The sequence below is a fragment of the Vidua macroura genome, chromosome 3 (genome assembly GCF_024509145.1).
Source record: "Vidua macroura isolate BioBank_ID:100142 chromosome 3, ASM2450914v1, whole genome shotgun sequence".
In the NCBI taxonomy this organism is placed as follows: Eukaryota; Metazoa; Chordata; class Aves; order Passeriformes; family Viduidae; genus Vidua; species Vidua macroura.
Genome location: NC_071573.1, coordinates 18,068,821 through 18,080,904, shown reverse-complemented (window position 1 = coordinate 18,080,904; position 12,084 = coordinate 18,068,821). Strand labels below are relative to the sequence as shown.

The 12,084-nt window shown below is 49.1% G+C and overlaps 1 protein-coding gene across 5 annotated transcripts; it reads left to right on the top strand.

Annotated features, from left to right (window-relative positions):
* Positions 1 to 949: 949 nt before the first annotated feature.
* TCTE1 (t-complex-associated-testis-expressed 1) lies at positions 950 to 11,551 on the top strand. Of its 5 annotated transcripts, none has more exons than XM_053973194.1 (6): positions 950 to 1,172; positions 3,677 to 3,804; positions 5,224 to 5,481; positions 7,386 to 7,954; positions 9,014 to 9,463; positions 11,345 to 11,551. In XM_053973194.1, exons 3-6 carry the CDS (start codon positions 5,298 to 5,300, stop codon positions 11,519 to 11,521), a joined length of 1,380 nt encoding a protein of 459 aa, XP_053829169.1. In that variant the 5' UTR covers positions 950 to 1,172; positions 3,677 to 3,804; positions 5,224 to 5,297; the 3' UTR covers positions 11,522 to 11,551. The 5 variants fall into 5 exon arrangements, with proteins under 5 accessions (XP_053829169.1, XP_053829167.1, XP_053829168.1 ...); XM_053973192.1 differs by having other exon boundaries at positions 3,677 to 3,921; XM_053973195.1 differs by having other exon boundaries at positions 988 to 1,066; positions 3,677 to 3,921.
* The last annotated feature ends 533 nt before the right edge of the window (positions 11,552 to 12,084 follow it).

The window sequence follows — 12,084 nt, the reverse complement described above, 5'->3', positions numbered from 1 at the left end:
CTCCCACAGGGCACAGGCTGGCTGCACTCCTCTTGTGCCCAGTACATCAGCATTCCAAAGGAGTGAAAGAAAAACCTGTCTCAGGCTGGAAATGCCCTGGCAAATACTGCAACACTTAGATCTGAGAAATGGGAAAGAGGAGATGCATGTTTTCATCCCCTTGTTTACTCTTTATACTCCACAGCATGATGTGTGTTTTGATGAGGATTCTGGTCTTTCCCCACCTCTGTAGAGGATGCTTAACAGCAGAATGAAAAACGAACAGGTTGAGGAGAAGAGACGAACATGCAGCAGATGGACCAAGATCTTCTTGCCATCAGTGGAGTTCTCAGATTTCCTTTCCTCCCCCTCAGATGGCCTGTGATGTCATTCTGCCCCAAAATATGAGGCCTTGAAGCAAGCCTATTTCAGGCACAGACAGTGTACCTTTAGCCATACAAACATGCAAGGAAACGGGTATCTTGAGAATAGCGGTGTATTCACCCTTTGAATACTGACTGGTACCAAACCATTTGCATTGCACCCCTTGCCCCATTTTTTTCCATGATGCCACAGCAGTTGCTGCTGTTGCTGCAGGAGTGTCCAGGACTTCGGCAAATGTTCCCTTCCCACCCAGCACTCGTGGAGCATGGTGGTGAGCTCACACATCTCTGTGCTAGAAGAGGTGGCTCCTACTCACCAAGCACTAACTCTCAGCAGCTGCACGGGGCGGGGTGACGGGGGAGCGCCATTCCAAATCCCGTCCCGTGCCTGCCTGCTGGATCTTGCCGCCCCGCACGCCCTGGCAGTGGGCAGGCCCCGTGACAGCGGCCGCGGAGCACCGCGCCTTGCATGGGCTTGGCTCGGACGCGGCCGGGAACCCGCAGCGCGACGGGGACCGGCTCCCCACGAGCCCCACGCGTGCCCGGCCGGGGGTCGCAGCCCGCGGGAGCCCCGCCCCGGCAACGGCCGCGTCCGTGGCGACAGCGGCGGTGGCGAGCGCAGGGGCCGGGCTGGTCCCGGTCCCGCTCCGTTCCCTGCCCCGCAGCAGCAGGACAGAGCCGGCAGCCGAATCCCCCAGGCCCAGGTGTCGGGAGGGACCCCGCGCGTTTCAGGCCCCGGTGCCCCTCGGCGTTGCCGGGGCTGGGGACGCCCAGCGCCCGTGAGCGGGCTCTTCCCCCGGCGGTTCGCAGGTCTGACTCGTGACGAAGCGGCCGCGCCGATGTGTCCCCTTCCCTCTCGGGGTCTCTGCAGAGGAGCTTGGCTGGCAGGAGGGAGCGCAGGGCCGGCATCCCACGGAGCTGGGCTGGTGGGACTGGCGGGGGCCGCGGCGGTCAGCAGCACCAGGCGTTCTCCTTGCCCCCCCCGGGGACGGGACCCCTCTCAGCCTCCGGGGCTGGCACGGCAGAGGGGCTGCGGTGGGCACTGCTCAGGTCCGAAAGGGCTTTTGTTTTTCTGACACTAGGGCAGTGGCCCTTCACAGGTCATGCTGACAGAGATGCAGGACCGCAGTTTTGGCCCTTCACACCGCCAGGATTACAGTGGTGACATTAACCAAATTCCCAAACGGCCATTACAGACAATTTTTATTATATCTGAAGCTAAATAGATTCCTCATTTGGTACTTTTTTTTTTTTTTTTAAATTCACTTAAAGCCCATTGTAGTGTCTCAGGCCCAGGCTTAGCCTCCAACACAGTATCCTAATGCACATTTAGCATTAGCCTTCGAAAGTGCCACAGGGCATGGCAAGTCCCCACAGGTGTTGGTGGGATCAGTGGTGTTAGCCAGACTCGGGATGACTTGCCTGGACTACAGGTAACGGCATTAAGGTCAGCACACCTGCAGAACAACTGGCATTTTCAGGGTGCTGCTGCAGTGGCATAAGAGCTTCCTCAATTAGTAGGCAGACAGAACTTCAGTGGAAATGTAATCTTGGCTGGGGCATAACCACCCTCAGAAATAATTTATCCTGCTCTTACAAACTCTCCAGTAAGCACAGTGTTTACTGTTCCATTTCTTGGATCTCTGTAATCCTGGTAGGAGCATCAGCCAAAGGTCGCCAGTTTTCATGCAGCTCTTTTTTTTTTTTTTTTTTTTTGTCTCTCTGGGATTTGGTGTGAATGAAAAGAGCAAAAATCTTTTATTTCCAGATCAAAACAGGTTTAGCTGAAGAATGTTTGTAAGGCATGTTAGTAGCAGCATAATTTGGTTGTGTGACTAGATTTCTGTCAGTTCCTCCAGGGGAAGGGAAGTGTGATTTCCTTTATTTTTTTAAGAAGTTCAAGCATTATTTACTTTTCAGTCTAATCTGGGTGTTAAATGACAAAAACTGGGAATTTACTACATGGCTCTGTTCATTGTATATTGTCTAATAAAGCCTTTTTAGGAGAGGTGACTGATGTGTATGCAGAGTGGGTGGGAAGGAGCATGCATTAACAGTGTTGACTTGGTTTATTGATAGTGAATTATGGTGCTCCCCCTCTCTTTAAATACGTGCTTAGCAAACCTGGCTCTAGAAAGTGGCTTAGAGTCTCAGCTCTGGCTGGGTGAGACTCCTGCAGCTGAGGCAGAGGGAGTGAGCAGTGAAGGAGTCCCTTCCCTGGTAGTAAGGGCACCTGGCAGTTTGTGTTCACCACGCTGGTGTGGTGGGAATGGATGTATTGGGAGCAGTGGCTCAGGGTCAGACCTGGCACCACAGGCATGGGGTTGATTTTGATGTTTTGCAGCCTTGCTCCTGTTTGCTTCATAGTGAATGACAAGTGGGCATGGTGGAGTCAGCTGAGCTGACTTGCTCTGGGGCTCAGATCAAGGGAAAGCCTCTCAGCAGCCTGGGCAGCTCTGCCTCAGGACAGCTGTGTCTCCTGCCCAGACTCTTGGAGCCCATTTGGCAGCCCTGCATGTGCCATGGGTTACCTGCCCTCTGAAAATCAACCTGCCATCGGTAAACAGGCAATCCCATCATCTGCTGGAACAGACAGGAAACAATCCTAGGCCACCAATGCTGCACTGGCTCTCCTCAACAGCTGGCTTTTAATGATTGTTTCCAAAAGGTCAGGAAAGCCATCAGAAGCTCCAATCAGCTGTGACTGGCCCGGGGGACAAAATGATACAGATGCTTTTTGAATAGGACAAAGGACTGAGCAAGGAGAAAACAATTTTCCCAGTCACTTCTATTAATGCCACCTCACTGCCTTCTAGCTGTGTTTTGCCCTTCTATGGAAGTCCATCGAGCACCAGGAGTTGGGTCTCAGCTGGCTTAGTGTGCTGTGAAGAATCAGGTCTCTTCTTTTCCCCCTGAAAGGTGGCCCATCATCATAGTACCTTCCTTAGGCACAAGGATCTTTGCAGGGAAAGGATTCCCAGCATTCTCACAGCTGCCTAACACTTATTCTTTCTCTTTCCACTTCCACCCTTCATCAGATCAGGCTCCCTTTTTCATCAGCCTTTACCTTTGTCATCTGTACACCACTGCCTCCCAGGAAATCAGCTTCCCTGTCCTTGGCATCCTTCATCCTCCTGCTGTGGGTCAGAGAATGCCCTGCCACTGCCATCCCCACCCTTTCCTGACTGTCCCTCTCAGGCCTGCCTCAAGTGCATTTGAAGAAGCTTTTGCTGACATATTTACAGCATTAATCATTTGCTCCTCTCTTCTAGACCACAGCATTTCACAGATCTCCTCTCTTCCCTCTTTTGCAGGCCCTATCTCAGATGCCTTTTGGAGGGGGAAGGAGGAGAGCAGAGGGAGTAACACTAGCAAAGCCAGCTCCAAAGCTTTCAGGGAGAAGGAAGTGCTGGCAGAAGCAGCATGAGCTGGGAAGGCAGAGGTGAAAGGAGCAACCTTGTGCAGGGGAAAGAAGTACTAAAATGGTTAATCTAGGGACCACTGTCTTGATCACATCGCTCACAAAGGAGGAGCTGGTTGGGATCAAACCACCTTTCAGGTGAGGGATATGGTGGCCAAAGACACTACATGGCAGTTATCCTTCCACAGGATCCTTTGACCGTATGGTGGTGCAAGGCCACCAGTGCCCTGAGATATCCTCTTGGTCATGCAGGAAGCTGTTCTCACCTCTGACATTGCCATCCACCTCTGCCTCATGCTTCTTTTAGGTGTCCTGCAGCTTGTAACCTCCCAGCCCCGTGCTGCAGCCCTCTTAAGTCCAGTTAGCCCCAGTAAGGATCAGCATGGGTCTGAATGCCCTGGGGGATGCTCACCAGACCTAGATGCTCTTGTGGAACCCAGAACTCAGGTGGACGATTCCTTCCTGGTGTCTTTTCTGCCTCTTTCAGAGTGGCTGGTTTGAGAACCATTAGGACTTCCAGGCAATAACCATATGTGTGGGATTCTGAGAGTGCTGGCCTTGAGGTTGGAATAGGAAACAGCAAATGGAAAACTTTGGTCTGGGAAAGCTCTGCAAAGTTAATAGGGCCAGGCATCCTTCCTTCTGCTCCAGGCTCGTTCTTTTAGCTCATATCTGCTTAGGCTCAGTATGGTCTGAACAGGTCTGACCCATCTCATCTGTTAATAGATGTTTGGAAGGAGTTCAGCCAAAGAATAATGGAGAAAAGCAGGAAAAGATTACACTTATAATGTATTCATCTGTAAAGCATCTGTCTTTAGAGAGTCATAAGAACAGGCATACCAGATCAAACCAGGCTGGCCCAAAAACCCATCTCTGACAGTGGCTAGAAGCAGACACCTGGAGAAGAGTAGAAAAACAATACAAGTGTGTTTTCTTTCCTCCAATACTCTCCCCACCTCCAGCTCTGTTCAGCTGCTCACACTGAGCCACATGACTTGTGTGTAGTTCATAATTCTCAAAGGGTTTCTCTTCCATGGACTTTTCTTAGAGTCTGCAGACTCCTAACATCCACAGCATCCTGTGGCAAGGAATTTCCCAGTTCAACTGTAGCCTGTGTGAAGAAACCTTTAAGCCTAGCTCCTGCCAGATTCCCCTATTACTTTTATTGGAAAAGACAGTAAACAATCAATTCCTGTCCATCCTCTTCAACAGCACTCTGAATTAACACCACGTTATTATCTCCTTATTGCATGTGGTGCCTAGAGACCTCTTTGCACAGGGCAGGGTATAAAGATGAGGCTAAGTAATAGTTGTTTGGCTGCAGTGTTTCCAGTCCAAAGCAGAGGAGGCAGGCAAAGGGCAAGTGTGTTACAGGAGAGCAGTGTGAGCTGACCATTAATATTGCTAGCTTCTTTCTAAAGCTGCCTTTTTATTTTGCAGGTAACCACGTAGTGGTGACTCTCAAGGAAGTTTCCCCTTGCTTCTCCTGAAGGAGAAGTAAATCCTGAGCAAGGATGCAGCAGCCAGAAGCTGGTGATAAGAGCAGAGGCATTCCCTCACCATGTCCACCTCAGGCCAACCTCACTGATGGCTCATTCTACACACGCCGCTGCATCACTGAGGATCTCAGTTGGTCCCTGGTCACTGTCCCCCACCTCACTGAGCTCTGCCTCCAGCACATCGCTCACAATTTCGAAAGTAAGTGGGAGCACATTTACTCTAGGACACACGGAGAGAGGGTCAGTCCCAGAGAGCAGAGGGTCAACAAGGCAGGCAGATGCATCTGAAAGGCAGTGTGGCACCCAGCCCTGCCAAAGCAACAGATGGGGAGAAATATCCCCTTGGGCAGCCAGTTAAACAAACTGTTTAGTTGCTAAGTATGTATTTGTACACTCCAGGAATGGCTGTAGTCCTCTGGGCTGCACTCCAGAATGTGACTCTGTACTGACCTTGTTCTATCACATCTTCTTCCATCCATGCTCTTCTGGACTCACCTCAACCATGACTGGGGCTGTGCAGTTGCTATTTCCTGCTCTTGATTCATACAGACGTTAGGGCAGCGCTCGAGGATGGAGCCCTGTTGTACTGAATGCTGTACAAAGAGATGCAGAATTGCTCCCTGCCCAGAGGAGCTATCATCTCAGTATTGTATTCACTGGCTCAGCCCTCCTCCATGGCTTTTGGTGGTGATGTGACAAGTTATATCCTCAGGCAGGGAATGTGCTTTTGAAGCAGGTGGACTGATGAAACACAGCAAAACAGAAGAAGCATGTCTCATCTGAGAACTGACTGGGAGGGGGAAAAGAAGAGCCTGTCTTTTTGGCTGACTCAGTGAAGTGGCAGCAAAGACCAAAGATAGTTTTAAGGCTATGTCCGCACTGGGACTGTAAGACAGTACAGAGGAGCTCAGTGCTGCCTTATGCCAGGAGCTGAAGGCACTTGAGGCTCTGAGCTGGGACAACCTTGCAGTCCCAGCAGCCCGATCAGTCAGTTTGATGCCAAATGCATTGGACCTGCACTGTGCACACATAAAAGCAGTGTGCTCATTTTCATGGGAACCCCTGTGCTTTTACCTGAGCTGTGAGGCTGCACCTTGCCCACAGTGGAGCCTGAATGAGCCTAAGTGAAGCTAGCCCAGCCCTGCCCATATGTGTCCCACCTCTGCTTGTGTTGTGGGGCTTTGCAGAGAAGGTCACCACAGTGTCAGCTGTGGGACACTGGAAAATAGACTCCATGAAGAGGCTGTGGTAAAACTATCAGTGCCCTTAGGAAGGGAATACCCCAGAAAGAGAGGAACTATAAAGCTAATCCCACTTTGTGTTTCATAATCTGGTTTCCTGTGCACAGATAAGTTTCTTCACTGATGATTTATGTTACTCAACACAACTGTGTACACATAACCAAATATACATGGTGTGAGTATATGTGGCTTTTCTCTGGCATTTCTGAGCACAAAATCTTCCACCAGAGAAGTGAGCTGAGACTTAGGGCAAGCATTGGGAAAGAGACTCAGGGGAAAGAGTACCTGGGAAAACAGAATTTTTATTTAAACAAGATGGACCTAAAAGCTAGGAGTGTGCCTCAGCAAAAAGGAACAGGAATCAATTTGAGGTAAGACTGATGCTTGAATTAAGATAAACAGGCACAAGGACCTGCATGAAAAGCACACAGTTGTTCTCAAATACTGTTCTTCAATATGCTTAGAAACCAAAAGGGAGAAAGTTCAGCAAATGGCAGGCCAAGCTCTCCCATCACTGTAAGGCTGAATTAGTTCTCTTGGGAGGAGAATTCCTGCCCTGAATATAAACTGCATTCAGACTAAGTTTAAATGGGGAGCTCAGTTTCTGGCATAGTTCACAAATACTATGAGAGTAAACTCAATTACACTGATGTTTCATTGTAAAAGTTAGAAATCATATATGGAAATGTACAAATGTGTTCTGCCAACTTAGCTCTGTGTTCCAGCTTCTGGCAACCAGGGAGAGAGCCGGTATCAGCAGAGGGGAGGGCATGGGCACACAGCTGGGGACCCGGGCAGAACCATGGTGCCAGCAATTGTTCCTATGCCCAGACCAACCTCTCATTCTTTTTATCTCTTCCAGAGAACCCTATTTTGAACTGTCTTCTGCCTGAGCATCAAAAGAAGGTGGTGGATAGGCTCTCCACCAGCCTTCCACTCACTGTGACTGCCAACATCGTAAGCCACGAGGAGTACTGGAAGAGGTGCTGTATGGAGCGCTGGCAAGTGTGTGACGTCTCCAACTATGGAGACAGCTGGAAACGGATGTTCTTTGAACGTCACCTGGAGAACATTCTGAAGTTTTTCATCCCTAACACCACAGACCCCAAGCAGGTGCTAGAGCTCATCCCACTCTGCAAAGACTACGTGCGGAAACTGGAGATCAATCAGTTCCTGCCACCTTTGCGGGTGGATCAAAAGGAGGAGAGCAATGACCTCTCTGACACAGAGGATGATGCTGAAATTAGTGAGGTCTACACGCATCATTACGACCTGAAAGATGTCATTACTGCTCTCCCTCACCTTGAAGAGCTTCATCTCATTTATGGTGTGAAGAGCTGTGGCATGAACTTTGAGTGGAGCCTCTTTAACTTCACTGAGCTGGACTGCTCCAACTTGGCTGCTACCATGAAGATGTGCCGTAACTTGAAAGTAATATACCGCAAACTGAACCTTACTGCCTCAGCTAGATCTTCAAATTGCACGTGGATAGAAATATAGGGACCAGTTTTGCTTGCTGGTACCACCCTTCCTTTTGCAAGTTACAGACTCTGACAGAGTGCAGAGATGTTAACCTGCTGGCCTAGTGCTGAGTATCTTGTTCTGCTGTGTCCTTGTTAGAATGGGTTGTCAGGGGATCAATGAGAAAAATATTTGCTCCCACAAAACTTGTTGCCTGTAGCGTAAGAGGCACCACTGTTTTAACTCCTCATATAGTTCTGGGAGGGAGGAGAAGAAAAGTCCAGAGGGAACATTTGATAAGCAGTTTTTGGTAGTTTTGCTCAGTAAATGCACGTCAGCCTCTCCCAGAGGAGCAAAGACCCCAAAAAACAGTGTGGGGAAACACTCACACTTGCTTTAGAGCAATGAGGGATTTTCCTCCTAAGAACTAACAGTATCTTCAGCTCTGTGGCAACGGCAGTGCAGATACTCAGCCCCTCCAAAACATCAGTGGGCATTGCTATCCAGAGTGGAGCCACAGTATGTTAGATGAACTCCCCACAGACTGGCATGCTTTGGGAAATATGGCTTCTGGAAGAGAAATTACCTCTCTTGTGGCTGTTAAGGTGCCCCAGGCACACAGGACATCGTACTGTGGTTATCATTGGTGCACATGTTCATTCAGACAGGTTCGACTGTGATCTGGGCTGGGTTCCACTGCTAGTTGCTGCAGACGTTTGGACAGCTTTATCTTGCTTTAATTTAACCCCCAGTTAGAGATCTTGTGTGGTCAGAGGAGAGGAACAGGTATTTCCAGGAGGCAAACCCTTTTTCCCTAGAATAGGCATGGGACATCAGTGGCACGGCCTGCTTGCTGGAAGTATCAGTCCACTAGGAAAGCAAATACTTGAGCCTGCTAGCTAAAGGTGTCTGAAGTGAAGGGAGATGAATCCTGTCTGGTGGACCATAGGTTTAACTCCGTGATCATCTTGTACAAAGCTCAGTCCAAAGCATTGCCTGTTGTAGTGACCCTGGTTTTTATGCCCACAGGTTTTCAAGCTGACACAAAGCAAAGTGGATGATGACAAGATCAAGCTCCTGGCCCGTAACTTGCAGCATCACCCTTGCTTGTTGGAGCTGGACTTGTCCCACAATCTCATCAGGGACCACGGGGCACAAGCTCTTGGCAAGCTGCTCAGCCACAGCAGATTAGAAACCCTTAATCTGTGTAACAACCAGATCTGTCACCTGGGGGCTCAGGCTCTTGCTCAAGGCCTGGCTGAGAGCTCCACTCTGACCTCCCTGAATCTACGCCTCAACTTCGTGGAGGACAAAGGTGGGGAGGCGATTGGCCATGCCCTGCTGACCAACACCAGCCTGAAATCCCTGCATCTGGGAAGTAATAACCTGTCAGAGCCAACCGCGGCAGTGTTCTCCCAGGTTCTGGCTCAGAACACCACTCTGAGGAGCATCAACTTCTCATGCAACCACTTAGGGCTGGTAAGAGAAGCCTCTTCTGCTTGCAGTCTGTGACCCTGTGTGGTGGTCTTGCAAAGCAGATCCTGAGCCTGTCTCAAAGCTACAGAGGCAAATGCATCCCTCATTTTGCATTCTTGCTATGATAACAATCAGTTGTGAGCAGGGAAGAGACTGTAGCAGATGTCAGGAAAGAGAAGGACACTTTCTCTGCATGAACATGCATTTACCTCACTTGTTACATCTAGCTCTGTTCATAGGGATGAATCTGTCTTTGAGGCTTTGGGCTTTTGGGTAGAGAGGGGTTTTCCCCCCCAGGAAACTGAAAACCGGGAAGCATGTCTGGGAAAAATCACAGATGCTTTGCACACATGAGTGTAGTTAATGATAGGCGGCATAAGATGAGGGTCTCATGCATATCCTCTGTGTTTTGTATCTGCTGTGCCATCTGTCACTCAGCAGCACACAGATAGTGTCACCCTTCCCAGAATTTCTCCTGTCCATCATACGCTCAGAGGAGACTGTTAGAAAATTGGCTTGGTTGTTGAGCTTCTTTAACTCACCCTGCGGCCCGGGAGCAGTGTGGTGGGTCAGGAGTGTCATGTCTGTGTGCTTGTAAGTGGCTCCTAAAAAACAGGCTTACATTTTCTAGACAGAATATCATCCACAGATCTTACTACATCCCTAAGAGCAGCAGTATGCAACATGGCCACAGACTGCTTCTCTTTTGCTGATTAAAAAGAGCTTTAGAAATCTGAAACTAGACAGCCAAAAGCAATCATGATGGCTTTTAAACTTTCTGTGCTGCCTCGATTATTCTCACTGTCAAATAAAGAGACAGCAAGACCAGCTGTCCCTGCTGGCAGGAATATTGGCATCAATGTGTTTGACAAGGGTTTTAAAAGGATTTGATGGCAGAAAACCTTTTGTGAGTTCTCAGTTTTATGGTCCTGGATCTGAGTTTAATGATACAAGGGGGCAAAGGTTGGAAAGGGTAGAAGGAAATTTGTTTAGTAAATAATAATCTCTGTGCTTGTATTTTCCTTCTGATGAGCTCTCCTGTTACCCATTTGTGAAGTTCCATGGCAGCCCAAAAGGTGGCTGGTAGTATTATCTTTGGGAAAATTGGGGGTTTTGCTAGAGATGCATTCAATTCTGACCTATGTAGCCCATTAAAAAGAGACCTCTTTGCAGTCCTTTTTGCTCTGCCCTTTTTGGCAAAAGGGCTAAGAGGCAGGGTGTTGGGATCAGGGGTACATCTGGATGGAGGAGAAGGGACAGGAAGTGTATTTGGTACTTGGAAGAGAATAGCAACAGCGGAAAAAGTTCCAATTGTCACATCCCTAAATACAGTGCTTCATGTATGGGGGAGCTATGCCTCAGAGAGGGTTGCCTCCCTAAGTCTACCTCACATTTTCTGTCTCATGAAGGCTGGTCTTCAGTTATATGAGATATTCCTCTCAGGAAAGCCAAACCAGCCTGGGAAATCACATCCAGACAGAAAACTGCCAGTTCTGGGGCTCTCACAACTGCCAAGATGAGGAACAGCGCTCTAATCCATTTGTCCCCAGCCAGCAGTAAGCTGGGAATGGGGGGACAGGGAGGAGCAGACTCCTCTCAGGTTATCATTGCCAGATGTGTTATTAACCAGCATGAGCTTGAGAACTCCTGACATGGTACCCAGAGGGAGTCATTAGCATGTGTCATGTCACAGAGAGCTGCATAAGGTTACACTCTTTCTCTGCACTTCTCCTGTGAGCAACATTTCAGACCTGGGCGGAGACCTTTATCCCTTTTGGCACCATCTCATGGACCTCCTACTGGTAGCAGCAGAAGTTGCCCTGGGGAGGAGGGAAAAGAAAAAATACACTTCTGTTTTAACCATCCCCTCTCATCCTTTTGCAGGATGGTGGGAAGCAGCTGCTTGAAGGGCTGACAAACAACAAGACTTTGACTGAGCTTGATCTCCGCCACGCAGAGGTGGAACAGGAGACTGATTTCCTCATTCACGAAATTGTGTGGGCCAATCGGGAAGCAGCGAGGCGGGGATCTCTGCAGCACCCCACCACTGAACCCCTCTGAATAAAGTGCTCCAGGGAGCAATGAGCTTGGGGTGTGCAGTCTTGGAAACACTTTATTTCAGGGTCTTGGTTTTATTTGCTTTCCTGAGAAACACTTCACTTGTGGCTGCCACCGCAGCCTTTCCCAGACCCCCATCATCCAACCTGTGACTTCATTGGAGACAGACACTTGATCTCAAGGCACTCTAGTGGCACCGCAGAGCAATCTGCCTCTTAAGCCCTCTCTCTCTCTGCACCCCAAATCTCACCTCCTGTGATGCTTTTATATGCTCCAGCAGCAAGCTTAGTTCAGGCAACTGAATATTGTTTCACCTGTAAAGCAGCTGAGGTCTCTGCTACCTAAATGGTCTAGTCCAGACCTAACTTTAAGTTTTTGCTGAGGAGGATGTGAGAGGCCTAGAAGACTGAGGGAATGCTGTTTCTAGATCCTCAGCAGCTTTTTCTGGCTATTGCTCTGCTCAATAATCTATTTGAATTTCTAGTAAATCTGTCTGGAGTCTGATATGGGTGGTGAAAAGTAAATAGAAATAAATTCAATAACTCAAGAGGTCTCACCAATGTGGT

Excerpts from the sequence above, each read along its gene's own strand:
- TCTE1 (XM_053973193.1), top strand. The coding sequence starts at position 5,298 with ATGCAGCAGCCAGAAGCTGGTGATAAGAGCAGAGGCATTCCCTCACCA. Across the intron at positions 5,482-7,385 it reads CATCGCTCACAATTTCGAAA|AGAACCCTATTTTGAACTGT; the intron begins GTAAGTGGGAGC and ends TATCTCTTCCAG. Across the intron at positions 7,955-9,013 it reads AGATGTGCCGTAACTTGAAA|GTTTTCAAGCTGACACAAAG; the intron begins GTAATATACCGC and ends TTATGCCCACAG.